The 16,717-nt window shown below is 45.2% G+C and overlaps 1 protein-coding gene across 14 annotated transcripts in view; it reads left to right on the forward strand.

Moving 5' to 3' along the window:
• Positions 1-15,946, forward strand: part of HMBOX1 (homeobox containing 1) — a 189,620-nt gene extending 173,674 nt beyond the window's left edge. For 3 of the 14 annotated variants that reach the window (XM_055345985.1, XM_055345986.1, XM_055345987.1), the window contains exons 10-11: positions 149-220; positions 1,900-6,823. In XM_055345985.1, coding sequence (XP_055201960.1) covers positions 149-220; positions 1,900-2,037 — 210 coding nt within the window. In that variant the 3' untranslated portion in view covers positions 2,038-6,823. Of the gene's footprint in view, positions 1-148; positions 6,824-11,609; positions 14,009-15,006 lie in introns of those variants that run through there. The other 11 variants (XM_055345989.1, XM_055345990.1, XM_055345991.1 and 8 more) reach the window with 7 other exon arrangements.
• The last annotated feature ends 771 nt before the right edge of the window (positions 15,947-16,717 follow it).

Raw genomic sequence — 16,717 nt, forward strand, 5'->3', positions numbered from 1 at the left:
AAAGGAGACAATCCAATGTCCCTCTACTCTGCTCATGTGTGTAGTTAGATTTTCATGTAATTTGAAAGGAATGTGCTAAGATTCAGTTGTCCTGTTAAATTTGTGAGAAACTGTTATTCACCCACATGGATTTATTGTCATACAACAGGATACTTGGCAAGTACGCAATGGGGAGGAGGAGGAGGGAAGAAGTTCAGAGGGAGGCAGAGAAGCAGAGAAGGTAGAAGAAGAGAGGAGGATCTGATCCAAACAAGCAAGTTACACCATCCACCACACACACACTCAATGTTTGAGAAATACTAGGGGCTACTGGGTAGCTGTAATCCATGCCTAAACATGTATCAATGCAGCACACAGTGGAAGGTCCCACCCACCACGGCCCCATTGCAGGGAGAACCCTCATGCCCAGATGAGTGGTTCTTCCAGAGTCTCTGGCACATTGACACACACATCCTTTCATAAATGCATGTCTTCTCAACTCACCCTGACTTAGTCTTCATTGCTTGAGGGGAAAAATATATTTAATTGTAGCCACTGGATGGAATAATTCAGTAACTAAGAACATGGGAATTCCACCCACCTCCCCACCCCGCATATCTCGTGACAAATTTCATTAATATTGTCATAGGACTTAAAATTCATTTCTGTTTGGAATGTGAAAAGAATGTATGATCTCTACTGGACGCCAGCAGGAAAACTTGTTCTTTCCTACCATGTATATATACCTCTTCCTCGACCCTCAGCCAACTCTTAAATGTAGTCCACTGTGTTCTTCCTTCGGCCAGCCATTTTACAATCTCTGCTTACCAGCTTGATTGCAAATGCCGCAAGAGTGCACACAACCCCATGCTGAGCCCTTTTTAAACCCCGAAGACCTGTCTGTGAAAATGGGAATGCAACAATGATGTCCATAATTCCCCTGGGAATTACCTTTTCTCTTGGTAGGATTCCAAATCATAGCTCCACATTTTACTCAAGAAAATACTCTGTCCTTCTAATCAGAAACATTCCTGTTATTTTTCGATCTACCAATGTAGGTGGATCATTTCCACTGCGTTTTCCAGATGCCCTAAGGGTAGCACATCCCATGATTTTTTTTCTAAAGGGGCTTACCCTTTCCAAAGCTTTTTAATGCAGAGTTCCCCTGAAGATGTGACAGGTGAGAAACTTACCCCTCATTTGTAACACCATCTTCAGTGCCTGACAAACATCCTGCAATGCCAGTTTCCTTCACAGCTTTATTGTTTAACACATTGAGCTGTGCAGGGAAGGAGCACTTCACACTCTCGCTAAAATACGACACCTGCCATTTCCCTGGCACAGCAGCCTTACAGCAGGAGAGCACCACACATTTTCTCCCAGAGCCATTTCTGGCTCTTATACTTTTGTCCTGTTGTAATTGAGAGTTTTTTGGGTTTGTTCTTTTATAAAAATGCATTTTTACCCATTAGATATTGGTGTCTGTAGTTTAGTCTAATTTTTTCGGCTCAGTAGAGAGATGCCATGAGGTCTGGTAATCTCTTTGTAAGAGTACCAATCCAGAATTTAATAGCTCACTAATTCGGCCTTCAATGACTAGTGCTATGTTCATTGCAAACCTAGAATGATCAGGTTTGATTATCATCACCAGCAGCCCTTCGGATAGAAGGAATAAAATTCTCAGAAAAAACATTTTGGTACTTTTTATTTGTTGAATCATAAAAATGTCAGTTGGAAATCTGGACCTATTTCCATTCAGTGGCTACTTAAATACATTCACCTCTACTATGTCATGAGCCCCTCCCCCACTGTTTCCTCCCACGAATGTTCTGCCCCCCTTGCCTTCAGCATGCCTCTCTGTGAGTTGGAGAATTTTACCAGTCCACTAATAACATTTGTTTCTTATTTCTGCACATCTAGGATGACAGCACTAGCCATAGTGACCACCAAGACCCCATCTCATTAGCTGTGGAAATGGCAGCAGTCAACCACACTATCTTGGCATTGGCCCGACAAGGAGCCAACGAAATCAAGACAGAGGCCCTGGATGACGACTGAGCAGGGAGGGTTGAACAGGAGAAGTTAACTTAGTTTAGACGTAGCACCTTAGCAGACTTTCCTCGGTCCTTAACATGTGTTCTTACAGTATAACTTGCAGTTTCTTGTATGTCAGTTAGCCGTTAGGGTCTTGTTCTGTGAAGATGGCATGGTGCCCTCAGCCTTTGCATATACTCTCTCAGTATTAATTCCCAGTAAATAATAACCAACCAACCAACCAAACTTCCCTCTCCCAGCCCCCAAGGCTAGAATATCTTGCTGCTCTGTCTTAGCATTCCAAGAAAGTGCTTCCAGGTATTTAGATAGCCCTCAGTTCTCCAATATTAGGCTACGTGTAAAACCTTGGGTACCTTTAGATTCCTGTAACACTAGTCTGTACCTTTTTCCTTCCCCAAGACTGATAGGATGCAAGCTGAGGTAGTGTGGCCCAGGATTGACAGACACCATTTGGGGAGTGTCCACAGAGTAAAAGGAACACTAGAATTCCCACTCAGGGTGGGAGTAATTGATTTCCAGCTGCAATAAGCCGTGCCTCATAATAGTCACACTGTGGCTAGATTATACTTCTTTGGGTGCTGTGCTAAGAATGTCCATGGAAAAACTTGATCTCAAATTTTGGTTGATGTTAACATGCCTGACACAGACATCCTTTCCTCTCACAAGCTGTGTGACTTAGTAGATAAAATACTGCCTTCTGCCTTTGGGACCATGATTCAAACAAAAAAAAGACAAAAAACAAAAGTCATTAAAAAAAAAAAAAACCCAGCTTGAGAGCATTGGAAAAAAACATGAGCTGAATGTCTAATGGATGTTAAGTCCAGTTCTCAGAACCACTGTACATTACGTGGCACAGGTGTGTGCCTGCCTGGAAAAGTGCTGGAGGCCATCATGGAAGCTGCTCTGCCTCCTGTTTATGTCCCCTTTCCCTGCTACCAAAAAAAGTCAAGGATGGAGCTAAGGTCACAAATGACTGAATGAACTTCCAGTCTTTGTATCCATTTACTGAAGCCCCCTCAATATGAGAGGTTGATAGAGGACTTTATAGTGGGATTATGCTGACTGACTATCACAAATGCAAATACTTTCCTAAACAGGAGCAGAAAAAGCAGGGGACAATTGCCACTTACGTGGCGGGTCTTCAAGATACAACGTGATGTGACTGCTTTGGTGTTCTCTTTACTCTGTCCTTGTAGAGGTGTGAAAAGCTATATTGCTACAGGCAATTTATTTAATAATTGGAAGCCATATTGATAATGGATGTGGTAATATTTGTAAAGTTTAATCTACTTTAAGCGGCAGTAACTAATGGAATTTTTTTCCTTGATCACATATGTAGCACTTTTGTTACTTTTTAAAGATATTTATATTTGATAAATCTTTTTTTCATTTTGAGAACTCAAAATACCAAACAGTGAACTTGCGTTATAAAGTCACCCTGTGATCACCTTGTCATCTAGTAGCAAAATGATGAACTATTCATGCATCAAAGAAAATTACATCTGCTGGCCTTGTATGAAAATGATCTCTTGGCATCCCGATTAAATGACACACTGTCACTGTGGGGAAGAGGAAACCACCTTCGATGTAGCGGCGTAGGGTGCGTCTGAAGGAGGCATGACTGCTGTATACTTTCTGCTTCATTCCATCTCTCCTTCCTACGCACGGTGAAGCCTTGCGGGGCTGGCTATTCAACAGGGCTTCTGTCCTGTCATCCATTACCTGAGAACGATTTCTAAGATGGAAGGAAGGTGCCATTTCCTTACCTCTTCCCCCCTCCTCCCCCACCAAATGTATTCAGCCTAAAATCATTGAGGGAGAGAAACTGACTGACCTTTGTTTTGCCCTTCCTCATTAGTGAGATATTAAATTAAATACCCACCAGTTTTTAGCTGGTCTGACTCCACTTAAGGCACGTGCTGACAAGTGCTTCTCTGTATCTGTTCATCCTCCTTAGGCCAGTGCGTGGAAGCCTTCAAGAGGGTACAAAGATGCTGCCTTATATGGGTCTGTGACTTTAAAGAGCTGTAGGCAGGGACTGGGCCTGCTCTTGTCTGTGGATTTCAGGCAGAAAGTGTATGTGCTTCTTCCAGCTTCCAAGAACTGAAGAAAAATGGGGTAGTCTTTTCTGTTTTACTGTATTACTTGAACCAACCAATTCAAGAGTAGCATTTGTTATTCTCAGGAATGATCCCCCTGCTCATTTTCTTTCCTAGTGTGTTAGACTTTTTATTTCAATTAGGAGATTATGTTATCTTTCTTTCCTTTTATATTACGTAGAAGAAATATAACATGTTGTATCTTTCCATTTCGGTGGAATTTTGTCTGCTTATTCTCAGTTGACTCAAAGAAAAGAAGTGAGAAAACTATACTGTCTGACAAGCCACATCCATGATTTATTGTAAGGAGATTATTATAATTGATAGCTTCTTTATGATGGGATTGTCAGTATCATTTGTTCTTGCTGGTCTTTTTAAAGAAACAGACTCAAACTGTTAGGACAGCTGCAGTTTCTAAAGAAATACAGTGATTGCCAGAGACGAGCTAAAAGGTTTCATTGTTTTAAGGCCTTAGGGATGGGGAAAAGCTTCAGAGAATAAAGGAGAGTCGGTATCCATGAAAGCAGTACAGGGCCCTATCTGGCAACCTGGAAAAAAGTGAAAGAACATGTCTACTGATGCAAGATGGCTTCATACTGGGTTCAGTAGGAACAGGAAGAAGGAATCTTTCATCCAGAAATCTTCTTTTAATTGAAGAAGACCGCTGGCCTGCTCTTAAGACCCACTGCCTTACATATAACTTTTGCTTTTTCACCAAGAGCAAAGATATAGTTCTTTGGGGCCTAGATTTAAATCTACCATTGTTGATTTGTTTTTTTGGGTTTTTTTGGTTTTGGGGTTTTTTTTGCCACCAGGTTGAATTCAGCTGTCTTGTCCAGGTTACCTTAGTTCTTATAATGGTGTATACAGTTGCCACTGTCTAATTTGTGATGTCTTTGGATAGTGAATTTGTTTTCTTAAGCTTTTTCAGGTTTGGTGGTCTTTAAATAGGAACCCTAAACTGCTCTCTTACTGAAGGGAAAGAGCCAGGCTCTGAAAAAATCCTGTTGTGTGCTCTCTGGTTGTTGTGTCCCTCTTCTCTGGCCCCATAGTGTACCTCCCTCAGGCCCCAGAGGACTTTCAGGACTGCTCTTCCATAGTGAGGAAGACTGAAAGTGGGGATGGGGAACCTTGTCAGCAGTTCTTGTAACTTGTCTGTTATTTTTCAAGGTCACTTTCATTGAATTACTGTAGTCATGTGGGTAAACTTCCTACTCTTCTTACAATACAGCCTTACAAAGGGACCTTCGAAAGATGGACCATCCAAGTGAGATTTCTACCTTGCTTTTGATAACTCTAACATAGATTGAAGGCCAAGGAGGGCAGTAGGGTACACTCTTAGCTGAGACCTTCTGGTACCAGTCAGTACTAAATAGACATTTTGGTTTATTTCAGCAAAGCTTGTAATTAATTGTTGAGTACCCCTTAGGGCAATTTTCTTCACAGTCTGAATCCTTTAAGTGGTTGGTCAGTGTGGTCACCTTCCACCTACCTATGGAATCTGTCTAGTTCCCATACATTGGCCTTGGGTGGGACAGACACCCCCCACCCCTGGCACCACATCCTCCTGTTATTCCTTAACAGGAAGAAAATTCCTGGAACAGGAAGATCCCTTTAAGGTACTTTTCACTCTAGCTCAGTCATTAGAGGTGACCACTTAAAAAAAATGTGAGTGAGGAAGCAGCAGCTCGTCACCACTGAAGTGTACAAATCCAATACCTGAGTTCCTGGCAGATTTAGGATGGCAAGCAGTCCAGTGACCAACAGTACCACTGTTGGAGCCAGCTGTCCGCATATATTTTTACCTCAAAGGGGACAACTCATGAAGAGCTCCTCCATATACTTTCAGTTCTCCCTGTTTGGCCTTTGTCTTCACACTTCCCTCCTGGATTCCAACCATCAGGCATGAAGTGTAAATAGGCTTATTTCATTTGGCATCTCCAGTTGCATCCTCTCCGTCTGTGAATAGCTCCTCTTCCATTTGCCTCTGGTCTCCAATACTAAGGCCTCATCAGGAGCTGACATTTTTGCTGGGATTTTTACCTTCCACAGTAGGCAGAGTAGGTGGGTGTGGTCCATCTCTTCACACAAACACTCCTTTCTGTCTTGCAGGCCATCATTTTGACCAGCTACATATTCCACTGACCAGCTGCATTGTCTCTGCCCATAACAGTGGAAATCATCCCTTTTCATACACGATCCTCCCACCCCTGTCCTAAAAATGTGAACTTCAAGTCCTTACTCTCTTGGTCTTAAGGGTTTGGGTAGAAACAGTCTTCCCATTTAACTTGTGGCTCTGTCTTTTAAAATTGCTTTTTGTCTTTTCTCGTTTAGAGAACAACCAGAGTATTTTTTCCCCAATGAGTCTCAACAGATTCTTAGGCAATAATTTTTCTTGTTACTGATGATCTTGTGCTCAGTAGCACTCTACACTGAATAGTCCTGACCCTTCACATTGTGCGTTGGTTTTCTGTGTTAATCTCTGTCTGTGATTTAAATCTTAGGTCAGAGTGGTGATAGATTTTGTCATTTTGTTGTTGTGATTATTAGTAATGTTTTACTACTGTATTTGTTGGGGCTGCAGTGAGACCAGCCAAATCCATTTATAGCTTTACTGAGCCGGATTTGTTTATCAAGATTTCCCAAGCAAAAGTTGGGCACGCTGACCAGCTCTGCTGGTGGCGTCTCTATGGGGCATAGGGGTGGGGTGGGGGCTGCGCTGGGGCAGGGGTGTGAATTACACATTTAAAACATTCCTTTTTGCATGCCCTCTAAATAGCAAGGATGTTTACTCAGGATTCGGGGATCAGTTTTCAGCCATACCGAATTTGGCTGAGCTGCATGCCCTGAAAACTCTCTTCCTGTTTCTTAATTTCTGGACTGTCTAATTTACATTACTTAGTGACACCTAAGTTTTCCAGTTTGAAGGTATTGCACCATAATGAGAACACTAGGTTTTCCCAGGGAGGCAACTATAAGTGGCCAGGTTATCCTATAAGGATTTCCCTGACCGAAGCTTGTTGTCAAAGCAGAGGCCCTTTCTTTTCTGGCATTGCTGTCTGCTTCAGTATATGCTCTTCTTTTCAAATGATGACTACCACTTAAGAGGGAAGATTTCTTTACCACTCTCAGGAGAACTACCATACTGAGGTTGTGAGAAAGGCTTTTTAAATACATTGAGCCTACAACTCCCTTTTCTGATTACAGAAACTCATCTCACAGACAGGTTATGTTCAGAAAGGCTGCTCTTAATTCTCTTTACTTACAAGCTAAAAGTGATTAAGCTACTTCTTTTGCCATTGATGGTTGACTCACTCACTCTGAAGGGCAACTTTGTTCCTACCTGTGGACATTCAAAAGCTGGAAGTTCATAAACTGCGAGGTTTCTACATCAGCTTCATTATTCTTTCTTGGTGGAGAGGAGAAGCACCAGCAAAGAGAAGGCTAATGATCTGAGGAATCCAGTTTCCTATGACATTAGTTTTCCTTTGTAATTAAGAGGGGAGTTAATATAGTAGAGAGGAGAGAGAAACTCTGGCCACAGCAGATGATCTTACACCCTGTTTTTATCATCACCCAAGGACTTTGACATGGCTAACAAATATGCAGATCACTGGACTTCTTTTTTAGCATGCTTTACATAACACCTGGGGCCAAGCAGTGAGCAGAACTAAATCTAGTCAGTTCCATTCAAGTGAAGTCTAAGTAGCATTTTACCCTACTGACCACTAACCACCCACATTCCACACCCATTAGCTCATTAGCTAGCACAGGGCCCTAACAGCAAACAAGGATGCATCTATAGGAGGCTTTGCCGTGCTCTCCTGACGTCCTTTTTACTTGGCAAGTTTGGGGATTGATTTGGACAACAGTACTGTGCCCTCCTGTCCATGGGTGTCTGAGCCCCATGGTGCAGTGGCATGGGGCAGCTGTTGAGCATGTGTGGTCCCAGGGCTGCCGGACACTGACCTGAGGAGGGTGTGCACACAGCTAGCTCCCAGTTCAGACATCTCGGGGTGCCGCTCCCTTAATTCCATTTGCATTTTCTCTCTCTTTTAATGAAAGTGGCTCTGTACAGCCATAATTAACTCTCAAATTCACATTGGTGTGCTGTGATCAAATGAAGGTTTGGCTGAATCCTTTCAAATTGTAACCATGGTAATTGAGGGGGGTGGCACAGAATGAATATATAAAAATATAATGACAATTGTTCTGAATGACTGAGTGTCCTCCTGACATGTAATTAGCTGTTTTAGCAAGATGTAGATTGGCATGGTCATAATTAAAAGGATTTCTGTCCTTTATGTGATTGAAAATGGCAGATCTCCCATTCCCTGTTCCCTTTTAGCACTTAATGCTCCCAAGAACATTTGGAACAGCAACTCAGTAAACTAAAATAATGACATGGTGTTCATGTCCTCTCCTTAGTGAAAGAGAACGATTTGGAGTTATTTCAACCTCAAAATGGAAGCCTTTGCTATTGGTCCCCATTTGACTTCTACATTATTTGAAACCTCTGTCTCACATCCAATTCAACCTGCTGCACCTTTGGCAGAAACTACAGTCAGAATCCCAAACCGAGTCAGCCCCTGCCTGACAAGGCCTCCGCGACTCTGTCCCACTCCTTAGACAGCCAGTGTATTATGTGGCCTAACTTGAGGATGTTGACTACTTAACAAGCTCCCCGGGGTTTTAATAATTCTTTCCCTGGTTACTTGATATCTCCACTGTTGTCACCATCAGCAAGTGTCAAATGGGATCTTACACATTTTCTTCATTGGATCGTATGATGTGTGGCAGACACGACACAAACACATAAGGGCTTTCAACCACGTGGCATAATTGGAGTGCTGATATTTGCAGTGTCCTGAAGTAACTAGGTGCACATGAGTCCCCCACACCACTCTTACATGGGCAACTACAACTTTTTTGTATGCAGCCTTTTGTTATCCAGAGTTCCTCTGTTCTGAGTCGGTGGGATTATCTCCCTAGCTATTCCAAGTCTTTTCTCCCTAACACTTTTCTTCCTTTCTTTTCATCTACCAGTGTCTCACCAACTGAGCATCAGGTGGTCTTGACACCTTGCCTTACACGGTCTCCTGCCCAGAATGTCTGTTCTTCTCCCCACCAGGGCCTCCCACCAGATGGGAGCTATTGTGTCTTGATCTAGCCTTTCTCTAGAACATGCTTTGCTTTTTCCATCACTTGTAGAGGCCTTCATTCAGTTATATCAAGAGTAAGTCTGCGCAAATACCAGCACCCACATAATGCCACATGGCCCCTCCAGCTGCTTCATTCCTGTGTGACTCCTCCTACCTTTGCTCGTGAGCCTGGCCTGTGAGCCCTTTCTTTGTTCAGGGCTGGACACTTCAGGATTAGTTAGTAACCACTGAGAAAATGTGGCTCTTACTTTTGTTCATGTTTTGCTGCTTATCCTCATACAGCCCTTTCCTCCTCAGTATGTATCAGAAAGGATCCTAACCAAATGCTAAACTTTAGTTTGATGAAAATTCTGAGGTAGGCTGCTTCTCTCTGACTGTTCTCTCCACCTGTCCACAAACACACAGAATTTGGGAAAAAGTTCTATCTTGGGGTTCTTCATTCTTGTTCCCCTCAAAAATACCTCCAAATGTGTTATAGTCGGACTAAATGAGGAAAAATACCATCAAAAGGTCTTACCCAGTGCTTCTCTTCCTATATGATCTAAAAGCAACTTTCAGCCCTACCCCCAAACACCCGCTTTCAAGATACATGTGCTGTCATTGAGACTTTTCTGTGGGACCCTGCAGTTTGATGACATTTGGAATGATTGTGGATTTATGACCCCAAAGAGCAGAGTATCCCATCCCTTATTTTCCCGGCTGCTGAAAGATAACTATCTCCATTACAATTGAGAATCTGTGTTTAGATTTGCAATTCTGAGAACTGACTAGATGAGTATAATTCTGTGTTTTGTGAGACATGCATTAAAACAGCCAGCAGAACATTCTGATTATCTGCTTACATTCAAAGAAAATAGAATTATCACTACAGTTAAAACCTTCTAACACAATCTACCATTTTAAGGATCAAAGTATTAGATGTGCAGCTTAGGGAATGATGCTAATAAAAAAAAACTGGAGTTGGCAAGATGTCTCCCTCTGCAGGTGTTTCCAGAGGCCACCTCGGTGATTCAAAACCCCCTCCACCATAAATGCCAGTACCACCAGCATCTCCCACTAAATAGAAAAAAGAAAGCCAACTCACCAAAATCCATGAAAACATAGGTAGTACCTCCCCATTAAATACCTATTTTTTTGGAAGAAAACACCAGAAGTTACTCTTCCAAGAACACAAGAGTAAAGATGTCATTCTAAATCATAATGCAACAAGAGACAAACCTTCAGACCTCTTGAGGCATTCAAAAGTCATGATAATAGCAGCTGACATTTATTGAGCATGTACTGTGTGCCAGGAACTGTGCTGAGCGCTCTTACTACTGTCTTGTTTTCTTGAAGATACACAGACCCTACACAGCAGTACCACCTTAATGGATTCAAGTGAAATATCCAGTCGCTTCTTTCATCTTAGTAGGATGTTAATTGGAGAACGGGCCACAGAGTCTGCCTGGCATTGCTCTGAATGAAATCACTTCTTTTAACCTGTTTGTTTTCTCACACAACCACACTAGTTGATTCCCACCCACACACTGTCCCAGTGCTGTCATCTCTCCGTGCCCTTCATTCCATCTGACACTGAACTGGTGTTACCATGATGATCTAGACACAAGAGCATTCCCCTTGGCCCTTCTCCTTGCCTAGTGATAGGGATAGAAAGGCAGGGACCTCAAGGAGGCTCCACAGCTGTGATGTGAAACCTCATTTCAAGCATCCTGTCTCCAGAAGCCAAATATGAGGTCCTGCCTTTCTGGGGGGAAGAAACCATGACTGTCTCATCTGTGTTTTGAGAAGAAGAATTTACTGGCACTTCTTGGGTGTAGTTCCAGTTAGATGAGGCAGAGAATGTTAAAAATCTCACACACTTCCTGTTTTTCTCTCTCTCCAGCACTTCAAGCATTTTCGTAGTGCCTATTACTTTTAACATCCTGCTTCTGTATAGAAGTGTTTAGCTAAGCCATCCCAACTCATTCTGCTGTCATGTCCATCACAGTCATGAAAGGCAGCGGGGTTGAGGCAGTACTTGTGGAGATTCTGGAACTTGTATTCTTGTCTGCCCTGCATGGAGACAGGTGCCGATTCGGACTCAGCATAAGAACTTTCTAATAACCCCAGTCTGGCACAGGGATGAGCTGCCTCAGGGTTCAGGTGGCAGCTCAGTGACTACTGTTGGGCACAGGCTTCAAGCTGACCTGAGGATGGGACTGAAATCCCATGTTTCTCTTCCTCGCTTCTCTAGTTCTTTTCCTCTTGCAAGTAAGTGGTCCTCAGGGGTTGGCTGTTCCTCTCACTCTTCTCATCCATTCTATTGTGTCCTCAGCATCCTAGGAGCCCAAGAGAGTGGAGTCCACCCAGGAGGAAGGCCCCAGTTGGCGTGACCTGGTGAGCGGATCCACCAGCTTGACTCCTTGGAATTGGCCTCTGTAATAGGTACCTTGTTTCATTAGCTGGCTAATGGGGTCTTTGATTATCTATTACCCCCACCAAAAAAAAAAAATGTGAAGGGAACAAGGTATGTGTGCCTTCTGTTTAGCTATTGATCCAGATTTGGCATCTCTGGTGGCATCTGGGTGCCACTGACATTTTGGAATGGAGACATTGACTCTGTCCTTGGAAAGAGCACGTGACTCTTACCAACCAGTATACATGGCAGAGATGAGTCACAAGATCTGTGTTGCCTTTATAACTTTTCCAGCTTCCCATCACTTCCAGATCAAGCCAAAATTTCAGTCTTGTTTTCTGGCTTCCTCTAAGTCCAGAAACCGCTCCCCTTCTGTTGCTTTACTGGAACTAAGAGCCCAGTATAAACTTATGAGGGTCATTTTTCCACTTCATCATTCATTGAAGCTATTAAACTGGAAACAAAACGACATTAGTGCTGTATTAATGTAAACAGCAGCCACTCTAGTGATATTACATTGAACTCTTTTGTTTTTATGCCAGATTCATGGGTGGGGGTAGGCAGTGCATACATTAGCAGAGTGGATTGAAGGAAGGTGAGAGCTCAGCTGTGGGCTCCTTTCAAGAGCATTATTGTTAGTGATTTGCCTTGAAAACCACATTTCAATATGTTAGTGAGCCCCTTAATCCTGCATCTCTGAAAACGGGCACCACGAAACCAAAACCAAAGTTCTTGGGGGCAGGGGTTGGGGGGAGCAAGCTTCTCCCTTCAAGCATTGGCATCTCTGGCAAGGCTTTTCTTTACTGCTCCCTGGTTTTGCCAGAACACTGCTTTCGAAAGGGCCTCTTCTTTTCCTAGTAGTTTCTCTCACACAGATAATAGAAAGCAAGCCTGTGGTGTGAGTCTAGAGCAGGCTGTCCCAACTTCCCACACACCTGCGCTCCCCTGTGCGTTTGGCCTGGTCTCCAGAAACGGGAGAGAAAAGCCCCTGCTGGGCCTAGCCCTGCTTTCTTCAGATTCACCCAGGCTGCAAGGGATGTTCCTCTGCCAGAAGATACCAAGAACATCATAGTTGCCTCCCCTGGAAGAGCCCACAGCCTTCTCTGATTCCCCCTGGGCTCCCCTCCCTCCCTTCCACGGCCATAGTCACCGTTGGGTATGCAGTACCTTCCAAGGATACATTTCTAGTTCTGTTTTTTAAGTGCCTAAGCAAGTTACAGACCTCTGGAACCTGCCAGAGAGTCAGCCCCCTGACCCCCCTGCCCCGTCCTTTCCCAACCCTGCACTTAGCCCCCAGGGGCGGGCGCAGACAGCCACCCATCTCCAGATTCCCCAGGGTTCTGCAGGCGGAACCACTGCAAGGACAAGCTCCTGGGCAGGGCGATGTCGTCGTCGCCGTGTCAGGCTGGCTTTGTCGCTCTTTCCTGTGCTTTTTTAGGGATTTCTCTGTTGATAGGGTTACAGTCTTGATTCATAGAGAATGTTAAGGAGCCTGCTTAGTGAGGTGTACAGCTACTGAGTGGGGAAGATGGGGAGAGCAAGACAGCCGCAGAACAGAGTCCCGTCTGCCTTTGTCCGCAGCTGGAAAGTGCATCCAGATCCAAGAGGGCAAAGAGTCAGATAATCATAGCTAAAAACGTAATGATTCATTTGCCATCATTAATCACTGGAACCCTGGCTGCCTCTCCCCGTCGTCTCTTCCTAGATTTGAGGGATCAGGGTGTCTGCTCACAAGGGCTCAGAAAGGCCCATCATCGCTGGGGGTGAAGCAAGATCAAAAGTGTGTCTTTGAAAATAAGTGTGAGCTTATTCGTTTGCTTTTTTTTAAAGGTAATTTAAGTCTGACCTGAATTTGGGGCCTTCATTATGTGGTGGGTGTACGACGGATTATTTTGTGACTGCACTCTGTTCACATCACGGCACTAAGCAGCGCTCAGATGATTTGTTGGTGCATTGAAAGTTTTTGCAAAATGGACAAATCCATACCCAGGCACTTTATTTTCATTAATAATCCAGCGTTTTTGTTCAGACAATGTAATAACCCAAATGGTGGGCATTCACATTTTAACAGGTATGGGCAAATTTGCCAGAGGAATTCTTTGGATTTGGATAGAGAAGGGAGGCGGGTTGATGAAAGCGATCAAACGGGAGAGAACACCGCCGTGGTGGCCACGAACGGAGGCCCGTCCCGCCCACCCGGGTCCGGGCAGCGCGGGTGGCCAGGCTGTGCAGACGCGTGTTTACAGGTTCTACTGGTGCTGGTCGCTGCCCCTGGGCACGTGGCGGGAGGTCACAGAGCCGGCAGTGCGGGTGCAGGGGGAGCAGCGGGGGGGGGCGGGGCAGAAGAGGCCCACTCGCTTCTCCGTGAATCGCACCCAACGCCCCGGTGGCGCCGAGTGCCAGGGACTGCAGCTTTGTCTTGCTGTTTGTTGCGGGGGGTGGGGAGGTTGGGGGGGATGGGCTGGCACAGCAGCTGATAAAATGGAAAATGAGTTTGAGAGTCATGATCTGATCAGATACCATGGACCAGATGCCTTGGGACTGCCTGAAAGTCTTTAGCGTCCACCAAATACTTGAGTATCTGCGACGGGCTGTGTGGGGTCCCTGCCGGATGGCTTTGGGGCAGAGCGCCCTTCCCTGCCTTGGCCGTCGTGTGTCTTACTTAGTCTTTGTGTTTCCCTTTGGCGTCTCCTGGTCTCTGTCCCCATCTTGTACACCATGTATCCCTGAGGGGAGTCGCACCTGTGTCTGAGTCTGCTGTAAGGTGTTCAGTCTACCTCAAGGGGTCATCATGGTCAACTCTGTCCCATAGCAATCCTTCTGCCATCGCCACACACACTGGAATGTATATCTGCCCCTGGCCCCGGCCCTGCCTTCCCTGTCAGTAACCCCCTGACCCCAACTTTCCTGTAATCACCACAAACTCCTAGTGCAAATTGGATGCTGCTTTAAATGTGAAAACAATTGTTCAAAAGCTATAAAACCTGAATGAAAGCTAAAGCTGAATTTATAAGCCTTGTTGCATATGAGCCAAAAGTGCAAAAAGCTCTATATAATGAACTAACCTGCCACTCGTATAAATATAAATATATATAAATCTATTAAAATCAGACTGTTCTACAAAATTGTGTATTTGTATTTTTGTGTACGTACAATTTTCTGCTAAGCAGAAGGAGGATGTAGTATAGGATGCTGTGAGAAGAGATTTGGTTTAATCCTATTTCTTTGTTACTTATTTTTGTTAACATCAGATGCCTGTCTTTGTCTTCTATGTGTATGACACTGTTTGGAAAGCTGCAGTATCTCTCTTCCTTAGGTCCAGAGTCCGTTAGAGAATGAAATCTGGGGTTTAGAGAGTTGTCCAGGCCACCAAACATGGAGAAGTGGACAGAGCTTGGCCGCTCGCGGTCCTGAGGCAGCAGTGAGGCAGGGCACGGCCTCTGGGAAGCAGAATCCCGCTTCTAGAAAGCAACTTCCAAAATAAAAGATGGTCAGATCTCTCGAACATAAGACTCCACCGGGCCCATCAGGAGGAGATGCAGGACCTCTTATTCCTGGGCCAGAAGTCCGCCCAGGAAGCAGCAGGGGCCCTGCCTGGCTGTAGCGCCCAGCTCACTGGCTGTCCCCGGGCGCACATCCTTCTTCCGAGTAGTCGCTGCCTTTTTCGGATCAGGTTACCAAAATGCCTCCCCTCTGCTGAGCTGCTGGCGCTTCATCACCCAGACCTCCAGCCCCAGTTCCCTGGAGCATCTCAGAACCCACTTTCCCGGTGCTAACACACAAGAGGGGGGTAAAGTGGCTGCCAGTCGTGGCCAGAAACCAACGTCTGAGAGGCCAGGCCGGAAGACAAGCTCTGTGTGCCCAGGGTGGCCCCGGGCCCGGGCCCCACCCCTGCTGCCCACCCACCTCTCAGCCCCCCGCAGTCCCTCTTGGCATGAACCTTCTCTGGGGAGAGCGATACTGCACCTTCACCTGTGGGACTCATATTTATAACAATGTGTAATGACTGTAGCAAAAAGCCCTTGTTTCTAGATGTAAATGGTCAAAGAAACAAGTGCTCTATTGTATTGATTAAAATAGTTCAAATGAGTCCTGTATCATTGTATCTCCTATTCTGGATTAGTGCCTTTTGGACAGTAGACTGTTCTGTAATTAAAATGTAGTATACTGCTTTTTTGTACAGTTTTGTTTTAATAAAACTTTTTTTTAATTTGTGTTTATTTTAGTATTGTACCTATTAGAGAATAAAACGTATAACTGAACAAAGCCTGGCCGGGATTTCTTTGGGTAAGAACAGTCATTTGGGAAGTGCCCTGACACCAACGGGGGGGGGGGGGGGGGTTCTGTTTCAGACATCAGTCCCCTTGGTCTTCCCCGGGGACCCGAGGGGGCCTGGGCAGGGGTGGGGGACCATTACACACTATGTGGTTGAGAGGGAATGCCAGTCGCTCAGGAAAGCGTCCACCTCTGACCAGACTGCATTGGTGCTCTGCGTGGGTCCCTCCCACCCCAGAAGTGGCCGTTCCTTTCCTGCCCAGTGGTGCCCTCACGCAGGGGGAACCCCGGCCTCCCTCGCCTTCCTCCTTCCTTCCCACCATCTCCGCCCCCCCCCCCCCAGCCCCTGCGGTCCTAGCGGCTTCGGCACTGCTGGGACCAGGGCCTTTTACTTCCTCGTGCTGAGCAGTGAAACCACTGGGCCTTCACCTTTAGCAGTGAAACATGAAAGAAAGCTGAAGCCTCTTTGTGGTTCTTTAAAGACCTCCAACAGCTGGGGTCACATTCTCATCCAGAACTTGAGGACAAAGTGCCCAAGCCCCCGCTCCCCCAACAGATTCCGACTGACTCGCTTTACTCCTCCTCAGAGAAAGCCTGAGGAGCGAATGAATGGTCTTCTCTCCTTACCATACATAGAAGCAGCTATGCTTTTAAGTTGTCCCCAAACACTAAGGTGCCACCAAGGTGGAGGTGGACAGGAGATGGGGGTGGGGGGGTACCAAGAACCATCCTCACCTCATGCTCCCCCATGT

Source organism: Nyctereutes procyonoides, unplaced genomic scaffold (assembly GCF_905146905.1).
Source record: "Nyctereutes procyonoides isolate TBG_1078 unplaced genomic scaffold, NYPRO_anot_genome, whole genome shotgun sequence".
Lineage (NCBI taxonomy): Eukaryota > Metazoa > Chordata > Mammalia > Carnivora > Canidae > Nyctereutes > Nyctereutes procyonoides.